Source organism: Acomys russatus, chromosome 7 (genome assembly GCF_903995435.1).
Source record: "Acomys russatus chromosome 7, mAcoRus1.1, whole genome shotgun sequence".
Lineage (NCBI taxonomy): Eukaryota > Metazoa > Chordata > Mammalia > Rodentia > Muridae > Acomys > Acomys russatus.
In genome coordinates, this window is record NC_067143.1 from 55,527,112 (window position 1) to 55,548,515 (window position 21,404).

The 21,404-nt window shown below is 39.8% G+C and overlaps 1 protein-coding gene across 3 annotated transcripts in view; it reads right to left on the bottom strand.

Annotated features, from left to right (window-relative positions):
* Positions 1-5,814: 5,814 nt before the first annotated feature.
* The window catches only part of LOC127191800 (hemoglobin subunit beta), a 16,815-nt gene continuing 1,225 nt past the window's right edge, over positions 5,815-21,404 (bottom strand). Inside the window, exons 1-3 of one of the 3 annotated variants that reach the window (XM_051149119.1) lie at positions 7,149-7,315; positions 6,810-7,032; positions 5,815-5,968 (exon numbers count right to left, since the gene is read on the bottom strand). In XM_051149119.1, the coding sequence (XP_051005076.1) occupies positions 5,840-5,968; positions 6,810-7,032; positions 7,149-7,240 (444 nt within the window). In that variant the 5' untranslated portion in view covers positions 7,241-7,315 and the 3' untranslated portion in view covers positions 5,815-5,839. Of the gene's footprint in view, positions 5,969-6,809; positions 7,033-7,148; positions 7,316-21,083; positions 21,328-21,404 lie in introns of those variants that run through there. The other 2 variants (XM_051149120.1, XM_051149121.1) reach the window with 2 other exon arrangements.

Consider the following 21,404-nt stretch of genomic DNA (forward strand, 5'->3'; position numbering starts at 1 on the left):
TATGACCACTCATTTTACAAATGCTGTTTTTAATTTTTCATACTTTCTCTATTAGTTTATTCACTGAGTATTTATAAGCTGTCCATAAAGAATATTTTAATCTTAACTTAAATATAAGGTATTTTATTTTATTTTTTTTTATTTTTTTTTTTATTTTTTTTTATTAATTTATTCTTGTTACATCTCAATGTTTATCCCATCCCTTGTATCCTCCCATTCCTCCCCCTCCCCATTTTCCCATTATTCCCCTCCCCTATGACTGTTCCTGAGGGGGATTACGTCCCCCTATATATTCTCATAGGGTATCAAGTCTCTTCTTGGCTACTTGCTGACCTTCCTCTGAGTGCCACCAGGTCTCCCCCTCCAGGGGACATGGTCAAATGTGAGGCACCATATTATATATTATAGTGTTATTTTTATATTTTAATTTATTTTAAAATATTTTATTTCATACTCTATATTATGTAGGCACATGATAACGTATATATGAATAATGCATCTCTTTAAGTGTGGCCATCTAAGGTTTCTAAATGGCTTCAACCAAAATTTAGATTAATCCTGAATGGTGTCTCTCAAGTGAATTTACCTATTTTGTTTTCTTTAATAATGTCCCATTATTTATGGAACCACAAAAAAATGAAATTAATCATAAAGATGACAGTAAATCAAGAAAGCATTAAATGAAATTGTAAATGAACCTATCTTTTAAATTTATTTCTTATAATTTCTGACAAATAATAGCTCCCTGTGTTTATGGAATACAATGCATCTGCATAAACTATAGAAAGAGCCAACTCAGCCAATTAACTCATCTACCACCTCACCAACTTACCTAACAGTGGCATAAGGAAGTCCAGTCTTTGTAACAAAATGGTTAGAAATACAGTTCATAGTGCTAAATGATTGGGGAAACAAGTGTGATTTCTTTCTCTTATATGTAGAACAGGCGAAGAAAGAATGTGAAAATAGAAGGGCTATTGTAAAATAAAAAAAGGCCTATATAGAACCAGCCAGCATAGTGAAAGCAAGAAGAGAGGAAGCTCCCTGCCCAGCTCCAGCCTCATTGTTCTGTGGCCTACAACCTTCTTCTCTGAACCCAATGGAACCTTCTCCAAAACTGATCACATACCGGGTCACAAAGCAAGCCTCAACAGATACAAGAGGACTGAAATAATACCTTGTATCATATCAGATCACCATGGTCTTAGGCAGCACTTCAACAACAACAGAAATAACAAAAGGCCTACACGTACGTGGACTCTAAACAACTCTCTACTTAATGACACCTGGTTCAGGGAAGAAATAGAGAAAGAAATTAAAGACTTCCTGAAATTCAAGGAAAATGAGGGAACAATATACTCAAATTGTGGGATACATTGAAAGCAGTGCTAAGAGAAAAATTCATAGCACTAAGTGCCTTTAAAAAGAAATTGGAAACATTCCACATAAGCAACTTAATGATACAGCTGGGATCCCTGGAAAAAAAGAAGCAGAAACACCCAAGAGGAGTAGACATCCGGAAATAAACTCAGGACTGAAATTAATAAATTAGAAACAAAGAAAACAGTCCAAAGAATCAACAAAACCAAGAGCTGGTTCTTTGAAAAAATCAACAAGATAGACAAATGGTTAGCCAAACTAACTAAAAGACAGAGAGATGGTATCCAAATCAACAAAATCAGAAATGAAAAGGGAAACATAACAACAGTCACTGAAGAAATACAAAGAATCATAAGATCCTACTTCGTAGGCATACATGCCACAAAATTTGAAAATCTAAGGAAAATGGATGATTTTCTGGATCAATTCCACTTGCCAAAATTGAGCATAGAACAGATAAACAAACTAAATAGTCCCATTTCCCCTATAGAAAAAAAAAGCAATCATTGATGGTCTCCCAGCCAAAAAATGCCAGGGGACAGATGGTTTCAGTGCAGAATTCTACCAGACCTTCAAGGGCGAGCTAATACCGATACTCTTCAAGCTACTCCAAAAGATAGAAATGGATGGAAAATTACCAAATTCATTCTATGAGGCCATAGTCACATTGATACCTAAACCTCACAAAGACCCAACAAAGAAAGAGAATTTCAGACCAATTTCTCTTATGAACATCGAAGCGAAAATACTAAATAAAATACTTGCAAAATGAATACAAAAACACATCAAAGATATCATTCACCATGACCGGGTAGGCTTCATTCCAGGCATGCAAAGATGGTATAATATATGGAAATCCATCAATGTAATCCACCATATAAACAAACTGAAAATAAAAAACCACATGATCATCTCCATAGATGCAGAGAAAGCATTTGATAAAATCCAACACCCATTCATGTATAAAGTTTTGGGGAGATCAGGAATACAAGACACATACCTCAACATAATAAAGGCTATATACAGCAACCCAATAGCCAAAATCAAATTAAATAGTGAGATACTCAAGACAATTCCTCTAAAATCTGGAACAAGGCAAGGCTGCCCACTCTCTCCATATCTCTTCAATATAGTACTGGAAGTCCTAGCCAGAGCAAAAAGACAACAAAAGGAGAGCAAGGGGATCCAAATGAGAAAGGAGGAAGTAAAATTATCCCTATTTTCAGATGATATGATAGTGTACATAAGTGACCCCCAAAATTTCAAAATTCTGAAGAAAGAGATTGAAGATGACATGAGAAGATGGAGTGATCTTTCTTGCTCCTGGATCAGGAGAATTAACATAGTAAAAATGGCCATCTTACCAAAAGCAATTTACAGATTCAATGCAATCCCTATCAAAATACCTACACAATTTTTAAAGTCATTGAAAGTTCAATTCTGAACTTCATATGGAAAAACGAAAAACCCAGAATAGCTAAAACAATCTTGTACAATAAAAGATCCTCCAGAGGAATCTCCATACCTGATTTCAAGCTGTACTATAAAGCAACAGTAATTAAAACAGCATGGTACTGGCACAATAGGCTGGCTGATCAGTGGAATCAAATAGAAAACCCAGATATGAATCCAAACATATATGGTCACTTGACTTTCAACAAAGAAGCCAAATCTATTCAGTGGAAAAAGGATAGCATCTTCAACAAGTGGTGCTGGTCTAACTGGATGTCTATGTGTAAAAAAAAATGCAATTGGACCCCTATTTGTCACCATGCACAAAACTCTAGTACAAGTGGATCAAAGACCTCAACATATAACCAGAGACACTAAATCCATCAGAAGAAAAAGTAGGGAAGAGCCTGGAACATATTGGCACAGGAGACAACTTCCAGAACAGAACACCAACAGCCCAGGCCTTAAGGTCAACAATTAATAAATGGGACCTCATGAGGCTGAGAAGCTTCTGTAAGGCAGGAGATACTGTCAACAGAACAAAGTGAGAACCTACAGACTGGGAAGAGATCTTTACCAACCCTACATCTGACAAAGGTTTAATACCCAAAATATATAAAGAACTCAAGAAATTAAACCCCAACAAATCAAATAACCCAATTGAGAAATGGGGCTTGGAACTAAACAGAGAATTCTCAACAGAGGAATATCGAATGGCTGAGAAACACTTAAAGAAATGACCAACTTCCTCAGTCATCAGGGAAATGCAAATCAAAACAACTCTGAGATTCCATCTTACACCCATCAGAATGGCTAAGATCAAAAGTTCAAGTGATACCGCATGCTGGCAAGGATGTGGAGAGAGAGGAACACTTCTTCATTGCTGATGGGAATGCAAACTAGTACAACCATTCTGGCGCTATCTCAGAAAACTGGGAATAAGGCTTCCTCAAGATCCACTCCTTGGAATGTACCCAGAACATTTGCTCAACCATGTTCATAGCAGCCTTATTCATAATAGCCAGAACATAGAAACAGCCTAAGTGTCCCTCAGTAGAAGAACAGATAAAGAAACTGTGGTACATTTACACTATGGAATACCAGTCAGCTATTAAAAACAAGAAATTCCTGAAATGTGGACAAATGGACTGAACTAGAAATGATCATAATGAGTGAGTTAACCCAGAAGCAGAAAGCTTCAAGTGGTATATACTCACTTATATCTGTACACTAGCCCAAGGGGCATGTCCCATGAGAGTCTTGACTTACCAGGAAAGTGGGACATAGGTGAGGACATCCTATTTAGACTCTAGGTGAGAGAAGCATGGGAAAATGGGGAAATAGAAGGATCCAGATGGTCGTAGAAACATACCAGAAGAACATTATGATGGGCAGATTTGGGCCCAGGGGTTCTGCTCAAACTATGACACCAGCCAAGGACAATATGTGAAGTAAACTTCGAACCCCTACCCAGATCTAGCCAATGAACAGGACATTCTTCACAGCTGAGTGCAGAGTGGGGTCTGACTTTCACACAAACTCTGGTGCCCCATATTTGACCACGTCCCCTAGATGGGGAGGCCTGGTGGCATTCAGAGGAAGGATAGCAGGCTACCAAGAAGAGACTTGATAGCCTATGAGCATATACAGGGGAAGGAGGTCCCCCTCAGTAACAGACATATGGGAGGAAAATAAGGGGAAAATTGGAGGGAGGAATGGGAGGATACAAGGGATGGGATAACAATTGAGATGTAATATGAATAAATTAATAAAATATATTTAAAAAACATTTTGAAGCTTCTTGCCTGCATTTTCTACTTAGGTAATAATTTTATTCCTTCTCACATCTCTGGTAGGATTGAAGACTAAATAGTTTCACAGTTGTTTAGAATTTAGCTGTTTAGAATTTTTAAAAATGTTTTAAGATATGGGGATTTTTGTTTTTATGACAATGGCTCTATCTCATAACCTTTTACTGTTATTTAATAAATCCTATATACCATCCTGTAATAATAGTCACGTATTATATGTAGTCATTTAATAATCTTACTCAAACTATGATAGAGAGGAATGTAATGAATATTGGAAACTCGTATTTTTGTCTCCATAATTTAGCATACCATGGGTGGTTATAGAAAGAAAAACAAACCCAGAGTAGATTTCCTATGGTGCTAACTCTATTAACTACATATGGAAAAAAGCTATCAGACACCAGTAAAGATTTAATACATCTCATTTTCAGATACTGAAGACAAACTTTTTGAGAAATAATAAGGCTTCTATATGTTCATAAGGCACCAGTATGAGCCTTAAAACCTGCATTATTCTCTCCAATCTATTTCCTTTATTCTTAACTCCTAACTCAGCCCAGAGCATGCTGTGATGATAAAAGCACATTTGAAAGCACCATTTGAAAACTCAAGGTGACTATTGACTGTGGAGTTTAGGGACAAAGTCTCAAGTGGCAAAAAGGACACTTCCAATAGCTCTATAGCATAGTGGAGCTGTCTACAGGAAGGGGAATCAGAAAAGGATAAATACTGTGGGCAGGAAGACATGTTTGGAAATCTTTAGGGAACAGTGATAACTATAAGTAATAAAAATCATTGGCTAGAGATTTCTGAGGCGCTGGGTAGACAAGAGGAAAAACCAAGGGGTATTTAAGAGTACAACTACAGAAAACAAGTAATTCACATAAAATATGCCCCAAATCTAATGTGTACGTTAAACTATTAGAGCTGTAGCTTACAGCTTGCTGTCTCAACACTGATCTAGACTCACAAGACATAGGTTTATTTTCCCAAGGTCCGGACTGAAACCTCACTTCCTTGTACTTGAAACCTTACCAAGAGACACACAATAATTTAACACACCATTGCAGTGAACATAAATGCCTTTTATTAGTCCAAATGCAGATGCTCAAAGGCCATTATCACTTTGCCCCCAGCTGGCAGTTGTTCTCTCAGGCAAGTGACCTTTGTGCGTAGACAACAGCAGGAAAGGGCTCTTAGTGGTACTTGTGACCCAGGGCAGTGGCCACTCCAGACACCACCTTCTGGAAGGCGGCCTGTGCACTGGGGGTGAAATCCTTGCCCAGGTCATGGCTCAGCACAATGACGATCATGTTTCCCAGGAGCTGTGGGAAGATGAGAGAGTTATAACATGATAAATAGAGCAAAAGTACCAGACACTGCAAGATCTTTTCAAATGGAATTTATGATTCAAGCTTAAAATGCTGGCCGGTTTTGACCAGAATTCTTCTATGTTGAACAGAATTTACATGCAAAATGTGTCCTTTCCTATAATCTTAGCCTAAAAGCCAATTATTACAACTGTTCCTTAGAGCTGTGCAAAGAAGCAGGAAATCATTTATCTTCCTTGTCCTCAAAGCCAGTTACAACAACATACTTGAAAGAGAACAATATGAGCATATACAGGGGGAGGTAATCCCCCTCAGGAACAGTCATAGGGGCGGGGAATAAGGGGAAAATGAGAGGGAGGGAAGAATGGGAGGATACAAGGGATGGGATAACCATTGAGATGTAACAAGAATAAATTAATTTAAAAAAAAAGAAAGAGGACAAAAGGTAAATGAAAGAAGAAATGCACTGAGGAGAAAAGAAAGAGGAGTGGAAGGGGGAAGGAGTGGTAGGAAGGAGAGACAGGGAGTGGGGGAGGAAGCTGCCCTCAGAACGCAAAGTAAATGAAAAACTTATTAATAAAATATCTGCAACTGAAAATTTTAAAATTACCAAAGAAAGAACAAATACAAAAAAAAAGAAAAAGAAAGAAAGTTAAAGAAAAGGAGCATTGTGAGTGGAGGGTAAAATAATTGAGCTCCTGTCAACACTCCACGGGCCACAAACACACACCATCCATCTGAACTGCTCCCTAGAATCACTTCCTCTTTCCTTCTCCTAGGAAGGTGAACATGAAAACCAGAGGAAGGAAACACCGGGTGCACCCATCAGACTCACCCTGAAGTTCTCAGGATCCACATGCAGCTTGTCACAGTGGAGCTCACTCAGGCTGGCAAAGGTGCCCTTGAGGTTGTCCAGGTGCTTCAGGCCTTCAGCGAAAGAATGTATCACCTTCTTGCCATGGGCCTGCACCTTGGCATTACTCATGACAGCAGAGGCAGAGGACAGGTCTCCAAAGTGGTCAAAGAATCTCTGGGTCCAAGGATAGACAACCAGCAGCCTAAGATGGAAAGCATGGGCAGAGGATATAAAAAGTTAGTGCCTGATAGAAAGCAGACCTCCATCTGCAGGCTCCCAACGTCCACTTGTGAGTTGCTTTGTATCCTGGATACCAACCTGCCCAGGGCCTGGGCGCCAACTGCATCAGCATTCACCTTTCCCCACAGGCTTTTAACGGCAGCCTTCTCAGCATCAGTCAGGTGCACCATGGTGTCTGTTTCTAAGCTTGTGAGTCAACACAACTATGTCAGAAGCAGATGTGAGGAGCAACTGCTCCTGCCCCACCTTTTATCCTCTTCCCTGGCTCCTGTCCTCTTGGTCCTGTGTGAGCAGATTGGCCAATGCCAGGGTGTGGCTCCAGAGAATCAGGCTTCAGAGATGACAGCTATATCTCTCCCTGGAAGCTCCTCAGTGCCGTAAGAGTCTTAGCTCTGGGTCCTCGCTCTCATTAATGTGAGTTCTTATCTGTGCAGGAAACATTGCTAGAAAACATGTTTTTTGGCTACTATATTTATGTTTTTTGCATCAATAATATAGTTTGTCTGTTAGATATTATTTATTTAGTGTTGTTTACTACGAAAAATTGAAGCACATTATACATAAGAAAATTGCCTAGTTATTCTTGTTAGTTTGAGCGCATGAGAGGATCTCCTTCCTAATACAGATTATACAACACAAGCAAGAAGACAAAATTTCTGGTGTGCTCTTCCTTCTTGGTGTTTAAAGTTGCAGGAAACCTTAAATGAACTCTGAGATGCACACAAACAGGCGACATGAAAGTAGGAGGAGGACGAGACAGGAAAGGATTCAGCATGAAGAGGACAATAGAGAGGCACTGGGGCGTGGGCGCAGAAATGTGTGACTGTATTAAATCAAGAGGAGGCCTCAAAAGCAGCCATGAGAAGAGGAAAAACAAGAAGCACCTCTGAGCAGTGTAGGATTAGCTCTGTTCTGTCTCTGTCTTTCTGTCTCTCTGTGTGACTCTGTCTCTCTTTGTCTCTCTATCTCTCAATCTTTCTGTTTCTATCTCTGTCTTTATGCCCCTGTTTCTCTGTCTCTGTCTCTATGTCTCTGTGTGTGTGTGTGTGTGTGTGTGTGTGTGTGTGTGTGTGTGTGTGTGTGGTATGCAAGCACATGCACAATTATGAGCCCTGATTACTTCTAGCCACTCATGTGCTGGTGGAATATGACAACAACAACAACAACAACAAAAAGTGAAGTGCTAAGCTCATCCTACTGAAGGAAATACTGTGATAGTTTCCTGTGTGTTTCTTCATTGGGTACTGTAGCATTTACCCAAGAACTGCAATTCGGTTGATGGTCTTATTACTCTGATCCACAAAACTTTTAAGAGATCCTAAGGACTGGTGTGACTGAAAAATGAAGTGGCCCCATGATGGTTTAAATTAACCCTGTGTGTGTAATGGAGAACACAAGATAATTGATTCCAGGACTCTCAAAAGACTCACTCTTGATCATGATTATTTCTCCTCCTCCTCCTCTTCCTCCTCCTCCTCCTTCTTCTTTCTTTTTCCTCCCCCTCTTCTTCCTCTTCCTCCTCTCTTTCATATTTAGTTTTAATTTGTATGTTCAATTTACAAGCTGACCATGGCTCCCTCCCTCCTCCATTCCCAGTCCCTCCCTTTCACCCTCTTCATCCTATCCCCTCTCCCCTTGTCCTCAGAAAAGGAGAGCTCCCCCAACCCATCCCAGAACATCAACTTTTATCAGCACTAACCTCCTCCTCATCCACTGAGGTAAGGAATAATGACCTGCTTAGGAAAGTGATCAAAGGCAGGCAACAGAGTCCATGTCACAGATAACACTCTCTCAACTTACTAGGGGACACACATGAAGATCATACTGCCCATCAGTTACATATGTGTAGGAGGCTTAGGTCAGGTCCATGCCTGCTGTTTGATTGTTGCTTGTGTCTCTGTGAGCCCCATAGCTCTAGGTTAGTTGATTTTGTTGTTCTTCTTCCAGATTTCTTGCCCCTTCCTGGTCTTTCTATCTTCTTCTCCCACTCTTCAGAGAAAAGGTAACTTTGGCTATTGTCTGGAAAAACAGCAGAATTTCATTAATAGTGGCAGGGGTTGGCTCTTGCCATAGCATATCAAATTGGTTAATCATACCCTCAGTCTCTCTCTTTATCTCTGCATATCTTGTATGTAGAGTAAATTTTGGTTCAAAGATTTTGTAAGTGGATTGGTGTTCTCCTCCCACAACTATAAGTTTTGACTGGATAGAAAGTAGCCTTCTACAGATTTGGGCCCAGGGGTCTGGCTCAAACTAAGGCACCAGCCAAGGACAATACAGGCGGTAAACTTTAAGCCCCTACCCAGATCTAGCCAATGGACAGAACATTCTCCACAGTTGAGTGGAGAGTGGGATATGACTTTCTCACGTTCTGGTGCCTCATATTTAACCATGTCTCCTGGAGGGGGAGACGTGGTGGCACTCAGAGGAAGGACAGCAGGTTACCAAGAAGAGACTTGATACCCTATGAGCATATACAGGGGGAGGAAATCCCCCTCAGGAACAGTCATAGGGGAGGGGAATAAGGGGAAAATGGGAGGGAGGGAGGAATGGGAGGACACAAGGGATGGGATAACCATTAAGATGTAACAAAAAGGAATTAATAAAAAATTAAAAAAGAATAAATTAATAAAAAATTTAAAAAAAAAAAGAAAGTGGCCTTCTAAAATCTCGTCTCCCCTGCTACTAGGAGGCTCAACTTGACACGACCCCATATCCTCCAGGCAGCCTACCCTGTGGCAAGTCTCCAGCCTGTCTCAGTGATGCCTTCTCCTTTGTTTCCCCTTTTTTCCAGGACCTCACTCTCCCCACATCTGTTCCCCGTTTTTCCCTCTCCACATCCTCTCTTATCCACTTCCTTCTTTCACTGTCTATTCTATTTCTCCATCTGAATGATATTCAAGGATGGCCTCCCTTGTGTCCTCTACTTACTTAGCATCTTTACGTCTGTGATTAGTAGTATAGGTATCCTGTAACATATGGCTAGTATCTGTTTATAAGTGAGTACATACGGTGTGTGTCTTTCTGGGTCTGGATTATCTTGCTCAGGATGAACCTTTCTAGTTCTGTTTGTTTGGCATCAGTTTCAGAGCCTCCTTGTTTTTAATAGCTGAGTAGCATTCCATTGTGTAAATGTACCATCTAATCATGATTTCTTTTAGTATTTTTTGTGATAATTTCTTCAGGTTATTATCTCCTAAATTGTATCTTTCTGTTCCCACTCTCTTTCCCTCTTCTTCCTTCTTCCCTTTCCCTAGACCTATGACAGAAGGGGGCATCCTCACTCATCATATGACCACAGCCTATCAAGTTTACATAATTTATTACTCAACCCATTTGTCTTGTATACAGGAGGGCTACTGATTTGGGGGAGTTTATTTTGTATCCAGCCACTTTACCAAAGGTGTGTGTGCCGCTCCCCAAGACCAGGTCCAGGAATAGCAAAGAGGAGAGAAGAGAGGTGAATCCACGGTAGGGAGGATTGAGCATGTGGTGATCAATTGGTTAAGGGAAACCAGCCGTTTATTGAAAATTTAGCTAGAGGAACTAGTTGTTGAGGAGAAGCTGAGAAACAGAGGAAAAATAAATAGTCGGAGACTAGGCTTTGGTCACCCTGTACATGCTCATCTGGGCTCTGGAGCCTTCCATGGATTGGCTGGATCACTGGAGGTCAGACCCACTGGTGCTCTGCACCCTGAGATCTTCCCTGGGCTAGCAGACCCATAAACTGGTGCTCTGCAGCCCATAGTTCAGTTGGAGACAGAGTGATAGTACAGCATGGTGGCCGTGTTTGGGTTTTGGAGAAAGTGCCTGCACCCACCTGGGCTCTAGGGCCTTTTGTGGAGTGGTGGAGTAACCTGAGGTCAGAGACACCCATGCTCCACACCATAGGTCTCTGCTAGGCTAGCAGCCGCAGACATTGGTGCTCTGCAGTCCACAGTCAGTCTGAGTCACAGAGAGTCTGATGTAGAGGGTAGATGCAGCTCAAAGGCAGGTACTCCTCCAGACTTTGGGGACCGGGCACCTGACCGCAGGGACGCAGGGACTTCTCCATGGACCAGCTGGATGGTCCAATGTCAGACATTGCTGTGATCCATACAGTGTGGATCTCTCTCACCTAGAGCACTCCAGCTCTGGTGCTCTGTAGTTCCCAGCTCGGTTCCCTTGCCTCAGTCCCGTTTATCAGACCTGGTGCATGATAGGCTCTGCCATACTGAATCCTCTTCATTTAATATTTTATATCTCTTTGAAATAGCAATAAAATTACTATTTATACTAAACACATACCTCCATGAAAAATTGATACTTCTGGACTCTAAATGAGAGACGCATGGGAGAACAGCAAAATAAAAGGATCCAGAGGGTCCTAGAAATCTACAAGTAGAACAATATGATAGGCAGATTTGGGTCCAGGGGTCCCGCTCAAACTAAGGCACCAGCCAAGGACAATACAGGAGGTAAACTTTAAACCCCTTCCCAGATCTAGCCAATGGTCAGAATATTCTCCACAGTTGAGTGGAGAGTGTGATACGACTTTCTCACGTACTCTGGTGCCTCACATTTGACCATGTCCCCTGGAGGGGGAGACCTGGTGGCACTCAGAGGAAGGTCAGCAAGTAGCCAAAAAGAGACTTGATACCCTATGAGAATATATAGGGGGACGTAATCCCCCCTCAGGAACAGTCATAGGGGAGGGGAATAATGGGAAAATGGGGGGGGGGGGAATGGGAGGATACAAGGGATGGGATAAACATTGAGATGTAACAAGAATAAATTAATAAAAAAAAAAAAAGAAAGAAAAATTGATACTTCCATCTCCAAAATGTAGTTATCATTTTCTAATTGATTAAATTATAAGGTAGCATATTACACATATAAACTTACAAAGCCTTTATAATAACCTTTTGAACAGAACTATAAATAAGCTTATATCACAACCACAACTATTCCTGAGCAGACAGTGCTATAGGCTTCTAGGTTCTTATCCAAAAGCACCATAGATTCAGCAGTAAGAACAAATCTGAAAAAGGTGGTTTTAATCAAGATGTTTACTTACAAAAGCAAAATCAACAACAACAAAAACTAAATGACAATTAAGCCATCATATTTTTCAATTATTATGTCTTTAGGAAAATATACATGATATTTAGATTTGTTGGTTAGGAGAGAGCAGTGAAATTAGTTTGATAGCCTCAGCCATTGAGGAAAAGGAAACAGAAACTGGTCAGAAATCTCAGTCAGAATGGTGATCATCCAGAGAAGCAATGACTACAAATGCTAGGGAGAATGTGGGGGAAAAGAAACATTTACACATTGGTGGTGGCAGTAGAAACTGATGTAGGCATTGTGGGAAAAGTTATGAAGGCCCTCAAGAATGGAAACACAAACTTCCCAAATCAGCTGTGCTGGCCTTTCTTGTAATCCCTGAACTCTGGAGGCAGGGATAGTAGAGTGGAATATTTGAGTCATCCTCAGCTACATACTAGGTTTGAGGCCAGCATGAATCACATATTACTTTGGTCTCAGAGCACTCCTTACATTATACCAAAAAGACGCTATATCAGCACAAGACACAGACACTTACATATCAGACTTATTGATTCACAGTTATCAAGATGTGGAACTAGCCTAGAGAGATCAATAAATTTGTACAAATATATATGACTTGTCACATATACACAATAGGTTCTACTTAGATGTAAAGAGAAATAAAATCATTGCATTCATATGGAAGTGCATGGAGCAAGAGATATCTATGTTAGGAGAAATAGGTCAAACTAAACATGACAACTATTGCATACTTTCTTGTGTGTGTGTGTGTGTGTGTGTGTGTGTGTGTGTGTGTGTAGTAATAGGTCAAAAAAAAACAGAAAGATTTTATGAGAGAGGAGGTAAAATGTAAAAGTGGGAAGTAGAGGGAGTGACACAATCGGTATGTCACAAATCTTGAAGAACTATGTGGTTAAAATAGAAGGAACTGGAAAGATAGAGGGTTGAGGGCAGTGAGAGAAAGAAAATGAGATTCAAGTAAAATTAAATTTTAATTGCTTACAAAGCTTGACCTTATCTTATGTTGGCATGAAGTTCTTTCAGATACATCAGAATGAAAAGTTATATTTGCATTCTGCATATATTTGACTCATGCAACACATTTGTTATTGTGACAAAGCTTACAGTTATCTTACCTTTTAACATTAGCTAATAGTCCTCAATTTTTTAAACTTTATTGTCTTTCTTTAGTATATGGGGTAGAGAGCAATAGATGGTGCATATACAGAGGTCAGAGCACTCCTTTCAGGATTTGGGTCTTTCCACCATGTAGATCTAAGGAATAAACCCAAGATTGTCAGTGATGATACTTCAGAGGGTGAAAGCCATGCACATGAGTACTCATCAGGGATGGGTTTGGTCCATAGGACTTTATGAGGGCATTAGAAATGCAAAAAAGAACATGCAACATGAAGGAAACAGGCAGAGAGATACAAGGAAAGAAAACACCTTCAGGTGACCTGTGAGCTTGGCTCACAATCATCTGTTTTGTTTGGGTGTCGTGGTAACAATCACCATATCTCACAATTATATCAGCTCTGGATCTGAGATCTTGGTAGCTATAATATGTGATGTTAAGTACCATGACAAAAAATAAGGCATGAAGCTATGTAACTACTTGTTTTAAGAATTTAATGATCTAGTATTTTCTCCTGTACTGATTCATGTGGTACTGTGCATATCTTTATTAATGGTTGAGTTGATCTGAAGTTGTGATTTTTTTTGGTAGTTTTAACAGAATAGGTCATTTAGTTAAATGATAGTTCTTTTAGTACATTGTGACTGAATTAGGAATGACACAGAGAAGTGGGAGACCATAGAAACAGCATGGATCTAGGCAAAGTATAATTGGATTTCAACACTAAGTAAACTATATTCTAGGAGTATGGCAGGCACAGAGAAAGCAAATGTTGAAGTTTGGTCTTCTTGCATCTGAACTACCTAAGGACCTCTACCAGTGGAGGTTGAGTCAAGTAGGAATTACCATTTCAAAATGGCAACCACATATATCAGATGTATCTCTGTCTCATGAAGAAATGACATTACAACCCTTGTCAAAGAACAGCCATTGATACAAACTAACATGGCAAGAAAGTTTAACTTTCTGGTTTTCCAGTAGCAGCTGTACTAAAATAAGATATGATTCATTTAGAATACCTTAAATAACAAGAAATGCTTTTGAATACTGGCTACCATATATTAAATGGTAAATTTCAGACAAATTTTCCTATTTATACTTATAAGGTGCAAACAAAAGAGTAACCAATAAAAGTGGAGTTAATGTCTCTGAATTTAAGCCTCCTAATTTATACCTGAGAGTCTAAGAAGTTCTCAGTGAATTTTGTACAGTTATACAAATATATGTATAGTTATGCATATATCTCTATATAAAATATTTAGCTATTAAACTGTTTAAACAGAAATTTAAGCAGTTTGTTAATACATATTTCTGAGAATAGGAATAAGATTTGATGTAGAAACAGGCAAATACACAAACACCTGTAAGTACCAATATTGTTTAACACTAAGTCTTGCTTGTTGCCACAGAAAGTTAATTGCAGATATGCCTTGAATATCATTCATATTTTAAAACAAATTTTAAAGATGTATTTAGTTATTACATATGTGCTGCTCTGCCTGCATGTATGCCTGCATACTAGAAGAGGGCACCAGATCTAATTGTAGATGGCTATATATGGTCCACATATGGTCGCTGGGAAAGAACTCAACACCTCTGGAACCTCAGCCTGTACTTTTTACTGATGATCCATCTCTCCAGTCCCTCATTTATATTTTTACAGAAATAAAAATAGCCATCTTTTAAACAATCTAAAAGGGAAAAACTCATATAAAATAACATATTTTGCTAAAAAAATTTTTTCATTAAAAGATATCACAATTTCAGATCAATTCAATTATCCATAAATGTAAGTGCAGTATCTCCCATTTTCGAAGACTTGATAAACTCTACTACCTGCAAAAGAAACTGGAGACCATTTTAGTAAAAGATGTAGTTCAGACTCTGAAAGACAAGGATTGTACATGTTTTTCTAACATGGAAACAGAAAAAGAAACATCAGAGAAGGAGGAGGAGGAGGAAAAGAAGAAGAAGAAGAAGAAGAAGAAGAAGAAGAAGAAGAAGAAGAAGAAGAAGAAGAAGAAGAAGAAGAAGAAGAAGAAGAAGATAGATGGGGGTAAGAACTACAAGAAGGATCCATGGAAGAGAGAGGAAGAAGTGGGAAGAGAGTAATATGATCAATATACCTTGTATACATTAAAAAAAAAGTTGGGGCCTATCAGTTTGGTCAAGTAATGTGCAATGACAAAAATTAATAGAGAAAATAATGACAAATGAATTCTCCACCAATTTTTTAATTTCTTATAATTTATTCAGATTACATCCCAATTGCTATCCCCTCACTTGTATTTTTCTATTCCCACCCTCCCTCCCTCTGCTGCCCTATTCCCCTCCCCCTAGACCTATGACAGAAGGAGGTCACCTCCCCAATTTATGGCCACAGCCTATCAGGTTTCACCCAGATAGCCTGCTTTCCCATTCCTCTGTGCACTGATCTGCTTCCCCATCAAGGAGAAATGATCGAATTGGGGCACCAGAATTCATGTCAGAGAGAGTCCCTGGTTTCTCCACAATCGTGGAAAATGACCTGTCCATTGGCAATATCTGAACAGGGGCTCTAGGTTTACTGCATGCCTTGTCTTTGGTTGAAAACACTTATATGAAAAAAGAATCGTCAAGTCTCTGAAGTAGGAAACTGAAGAAGATAACAGAAGATGGAAAGATTTCCTGTGCTTGGGGATTGGGAGAATCAAGATAGCAAAAAAGGCCATCTTACCAAAAGCAATGTACAGATTCAATACAATCCCTATCAAAATACCTACACAAAATTTTAAAGACCTTGAAAGATCAATTCTTAATTTTATATGGAAAAAAAAACCAGAATACCTACAATAATTTTAAACAATAAAAGATCTTTAGAGGAATCTTAATCTCTGTTCTCAAGCTTTACTATAGATCAACAGTAATTAAAATGGCATGGTTGATCAGTGGAATCTAATCCAAGACTCAGAAAAAGATCCACTCACCTATGAACACCTAATGTTTGACAAAGAAGCCAAATCCATACAATGGAAAAATGATAGCATCTTCAACAAGTGGTACCGGTCTAAATGGATGTCCCCAAGTAGAAAAATGCAAATAGATCTATATTTATGACCCTGCAAAAACCTAAAGTCCAAGTGGATTAAAGACCTCAACATAAATCCTGACACACTAAATCTCTTAGGAGTAAAAGTGAAGAAGAGCCTTGAACTCATTGGCACAGGAGACAACTTCCTGAATGGAACACCAATTTGAAAGCATGTAATACATCAACTCTAAGCATGGTCACTAGTCAGTGCAAAGATCACTGCAACTCACTCTTCTAGTGTAACCGCAATACCGCTGTTCATCAGTGTCTCTCCAAAATTGTTCTCATCCATTACTTCCCTGTCCATTCAACTTCCAGGTCGTTGTTGTCCTGCCAGTCTGAGATAGCCCAGATTTAGAATGTTCTGTTAAATGAGCCAAACATCCTTCGTGAATTTTTATGTGGCACAGTTCTTCATTGCAAATGAAAACATAAATTTGCCTGGGAGCACACTTCATTGTTGGGGCGCTTGAGTAACTCCTGTGATTCCCTGAGCAGATCTTCAGCACCAGATGGGAATAGATGAAAAAGGAGAAATGGGAGCAGCGGCTCTGGAAGGAGAGGTGGGCCGACAGATGGAAGAGGAACAGAAAGCCATAGTGGATGGCTTCTGGCATCATACAGGGATTTTTTATATGCCACTTTTCTCTCTTCTAGGTTCCTGCTGGCTCTCCATTATTGTGTATGCTCAAAACAGGATTCCTGCAAAATTCCCTGCCATAAATATTATCACTCATCTCTCCATTATCACAGGTACTTTCTGTCTAGGCAAACAAAGATGCCGTGAATCTTGGTATATAAGCCATTCCCAGTGATGGAACTATTGTGACTAAACTCTATAAAGTTCTAATTGCATTTTCTTGTATTCTGTCACTCTGTGCTCCATACATTTATTTTATGGATTCAACCATAGTTTGAGTTCTAGCCTATTACTGCATGACCATCACCAACCACTGGAAGTATTCTTCAGTGCTCGTCAGTCCCAGGATATAGTGCTGACATGTACTCAAAATTCAGGATTAATCATGTATTGTGACCCTTGGCCTTTGTCTTCTTAGCTTTTTCAAGAGAGAAGAAAATATTCTGTTATTCTTGCCTGCATGAACGGACACAACTATCTTGCTTTACAAACACATAAGCTACCTTTATTGATCATATTCATCAACCTTATTAAACATAATTTCCCCAAGGTGTCAACCATATGGTTAATATGACTCTCATTTCTGATTCTGGAGTCTAAAATGAGAGTGCTTTTCTCGGGGACCAGCACAAAATTTAAAGCATGTTTATTTATTAAATTCTGGATTTCCTGAAGTGTTTATCGTCTTGTTGTAACAACTGTTTACAGGTCTCACCCCACCCCACCATGCCAGGGTTTCTCTGGGCAACTCTGGCTCTCCCTTGTTTATACTTTTAGAATCTATGTGTGCACTTTCTCTTCTGTGATGATCCCAGACACTAGTAGCACCAACATCAAGCAATATATTTTTTTAAAAAATAGATAGAAATCCTTCATGTTCTCAGTCAATTCCTCCCAGCTAGATGAGTTAAGTGGAGTCACTGCCAACTTCAGTCCATCATCATGGGATTCTGCTCTCTTCCTCAATCATAAGAACTTAGTAAATATCACACAAACTGTCAAAAATACCAGTAAGTACCAGAAAAAGATTACTAGACTCATAAAACAACTTTCTGAAGAAGTGCTCTTGGAATGAGTGTGAAAAACAGTGTTTATTATTGTGACTACTTAAGCATCTGCACTGCTTAGTAATGTGACTATTGCGTATTCTGTACTGCTTGGTGGCTGTTAGAATGTGAAGCTCCTTTTCATATAAACTATACCTTAAATTTCAGGTAAGAGCAACACCATATCATTCATCCATGCTTAATTCAAGTCCTTTTTTTCTCACTGTGCCAGTGAAGGAAAACCACAACCAGATACAATCCAGTTTTAGGAAGTCTGAGTATCTAACAATTCCCTTCTGGACAAGTGGCTATTCATAGAGGCCTATTAATTTAGTTATTAAAGAGCTTTATTCCACATTTTTTTCTCTTGAAAGCATTAGGAAGAGAATTTGGGGAATTCAGATAAAAGGAAACACGACCTGGTAATAAGAATGACAACTAATGCAATGTATCTAGTGGTTTGTTCCTATAATAAACTCCTCCTTGGCTTAAAGACTTTTGCCCAAAATAATGCATGGAAAGATTAGCCCACTACGAGGAGAACCATAAAATCATGGCACTTACACCTCTGGAGTCGTTAGCATTCTTTCCGTCTCAGCCCCTTCTTTGGCTTTCCTGGGCTATCATCATTTCCCCTCCTTTACCATCACTCTTTGCGTAAGTTTGTGTGCTGAGTTGCCTGGTCCTCCTCTCATGTCACCTTACACACCTCTGTTTTCCACATTTCCTGTGTCCCAGCCCTCATTTCATCTGGACTGCTGAGACTTCTGTATTTGTTTGCATTCCTCCTATATGGTGTCTTCCATTCTCAGATCAGTGTCAATTGAGAGGGTTCACACACAAGCTAAACTAAGTTATAGTGATGATAACTTCCTTGTGGATTTGCCAGGACATCTGGTACACATATCCATGGAGTATTTAGATAAATACCATTTGAATGTTATCTCATTTTCATTTTTGGTACTCTAGTTAAGTAATTCAACACTTTATCAGGGTGAGACGGTAAGCAATAGTATTTTCATATCAACATATCAGCACGTCAAGGGCTGCAACTTCTGATAGAGAAGGCTAGCTATTTGGTGTGAAGTTACTACATGACTTTTAAAAACACATACTGCCAAAGGTATTTTTACATAGGAGAGGTGTGGAGAGGGAGAATTGTGCATCTAGGTCTCTTCTAGATCCATGGGCCAGGGAGTAACAGTCAGCCAGGCCTCTGGTTCTTGCAGATCCAGAGAGTACTTCTGGACTAGACACCGACTCCAACAGGACCTGGAGGCACCATGGAAACAGCAATCAGCCTTGGTTGTCTCATAGCAAAATAAAACCAGTTAGGATTAATTAGGACTCGATACAGTCTACAACTATAAAATGCTGTTTACCAGCACCTCTCTCTAAACCAGTGTCTATGACTGACCTTCCTTAAAGCCTGAAAATGTAGGCAAGGATTTTGTCCTACTGCAAAAAGGATTACTTTTTGGATAAACCAAAGTCCCACTTATAAAAATTATAGGGCAAGAAAAAATATGAGACAGAGATCTGTGGTGCTTTGGGTAGAAAAGAGAAAAAAAAACAAGAGGCATTTATGAGTAACACTAGAGAAAACAAGTAATTTACACAAAATATCACCAAAATCTAATGTGTAAATGAAACCATTTCTGAATTCTTCTCTGAGTGCCGAGGAGTGGGCATTGGGAGCTGTGGCTCATAGCTGGCTGTCTCAGCACATATGTAGAAGGACAAGGCATTGGTTTACTTTCCCAAGGTCAGGACTGAAACCTTACTTCTCTGTACTTGAAACCTCACCATGAGACACACAAATACGTTAACGCACCATTGCAGTGAAAGAAATGCCCTTTATTAGTCATAAGACAGATGCTAAAAGGTCTTTATCCTTTTGCTGACACCTGACAGATGTTCTCTCAGGCACAAGTGACATTTAGGCATAGACAACACCTGGACCACGCATAGTATATAGGGGCATTGGTTATCAGCTGGAGATCTTTGGTACTTTGTCAAGCAAATGATCTACGACTTATTCTCATGTCTGTGACACTACTCCTATTTGGTTGAGTCTGCTTTTTGTTCTGGAGCTTCAAGTGGGTTAAGTTACTAGTTTGGTAACTCTGCAATTTCTTTGTATTTATTTATTTATTATTAATTTATTTAGATTACATCTCAATTGTTATCCCCTCACTTGTATCCTCCCATTCCTCCCTCCCTCTGCCACCCTATTCCCCTCCCCTAGGTCTGTGAAAGAAAGGGATCTCCTCCCCCACCATATGGTCACAGTCTATCAAGTCTTATCTTGGTAGCCTGCTTATCCTTTCTCTGAGTGCCACCAAGTCTCCCCACCAAGGGGAAGTGGTCAAATATGGGGCACCAGAGTTCATGTCAGAGTCAGTGCCCACTCTCCTTGCAACTGTGGAGAATGTCCTGTCCATTGGCTAGATCTGAGTAGGGGTTCAATGTTACTGCATGCATTGTCCTTGGTTGGTGCAGTAGGTTGAGCAGCCCCCCCCCGATTCAGATCCACCCACCATGATGTTCTTCTTGTGGGTTTCTAGGACCCTTTGGATCCTTCTATTTCCTCATTCTCCCATATTTCCCTCACCTAGAGTTTTTGAGCAATAGCTCTATAGCATGGTGGAGCTGTCTACAGGAAGGGAAATCAGAAAAGGATAAATACTGTGGCCAGGAAAATATGTTGAGAAATCTGTAGAGAACAATCATAACTATAAGTAAAAAAAAAAAAATCATTGGCTAGAGATCAGTGAGGTGCTGGGTAGGCAAGAGGAAAAACCAAGGGGTATTTAAGAGTACAACTACAGAAAACAAGTAATTCACATAAAATATGCCCAAAATCTAATGTGTACATTAAACAATACTCTGAGTGCCTAGGAGTGGGCATTGGAGCTGTAGCTTACAGCTTGCTGTCTCAACACTGATCTAGACTCACAAGGCATAGGTTTATTTTCCCAAGGTCAGGACTGAAACCTCACTTCTTTGTACTTGAAACCTTACCAAGAGACACACAATAATTTAACACACCATTGCAATGAACATAAATGCCATTTATTAGTCCAAATGCAGATGCTCAAAGGCCATTATCACTTTGCCCACAGCTGGCAGTTGTTCTCTCAGGCAAGTGACCTTTGTGCGTAGACAACAGCAGGAAAGGGCTCTTAGTGGTACTTGTGAGCCAGGGCAGTGGCCACTCCAGACACCACCTTCTGGAAGGCGGCCTGTGCACTGGGGGTGAAATCCTTGCCCAGGTGCTTGCTCAGCACAACCACAATCACATTGCCCAGGAGCTGTGGAAAGAGGAAAGAGGCATCAACATGAGAGTAGAGCAAAAATACCAGACACTGGAGGCTCTATTCAAATGAGA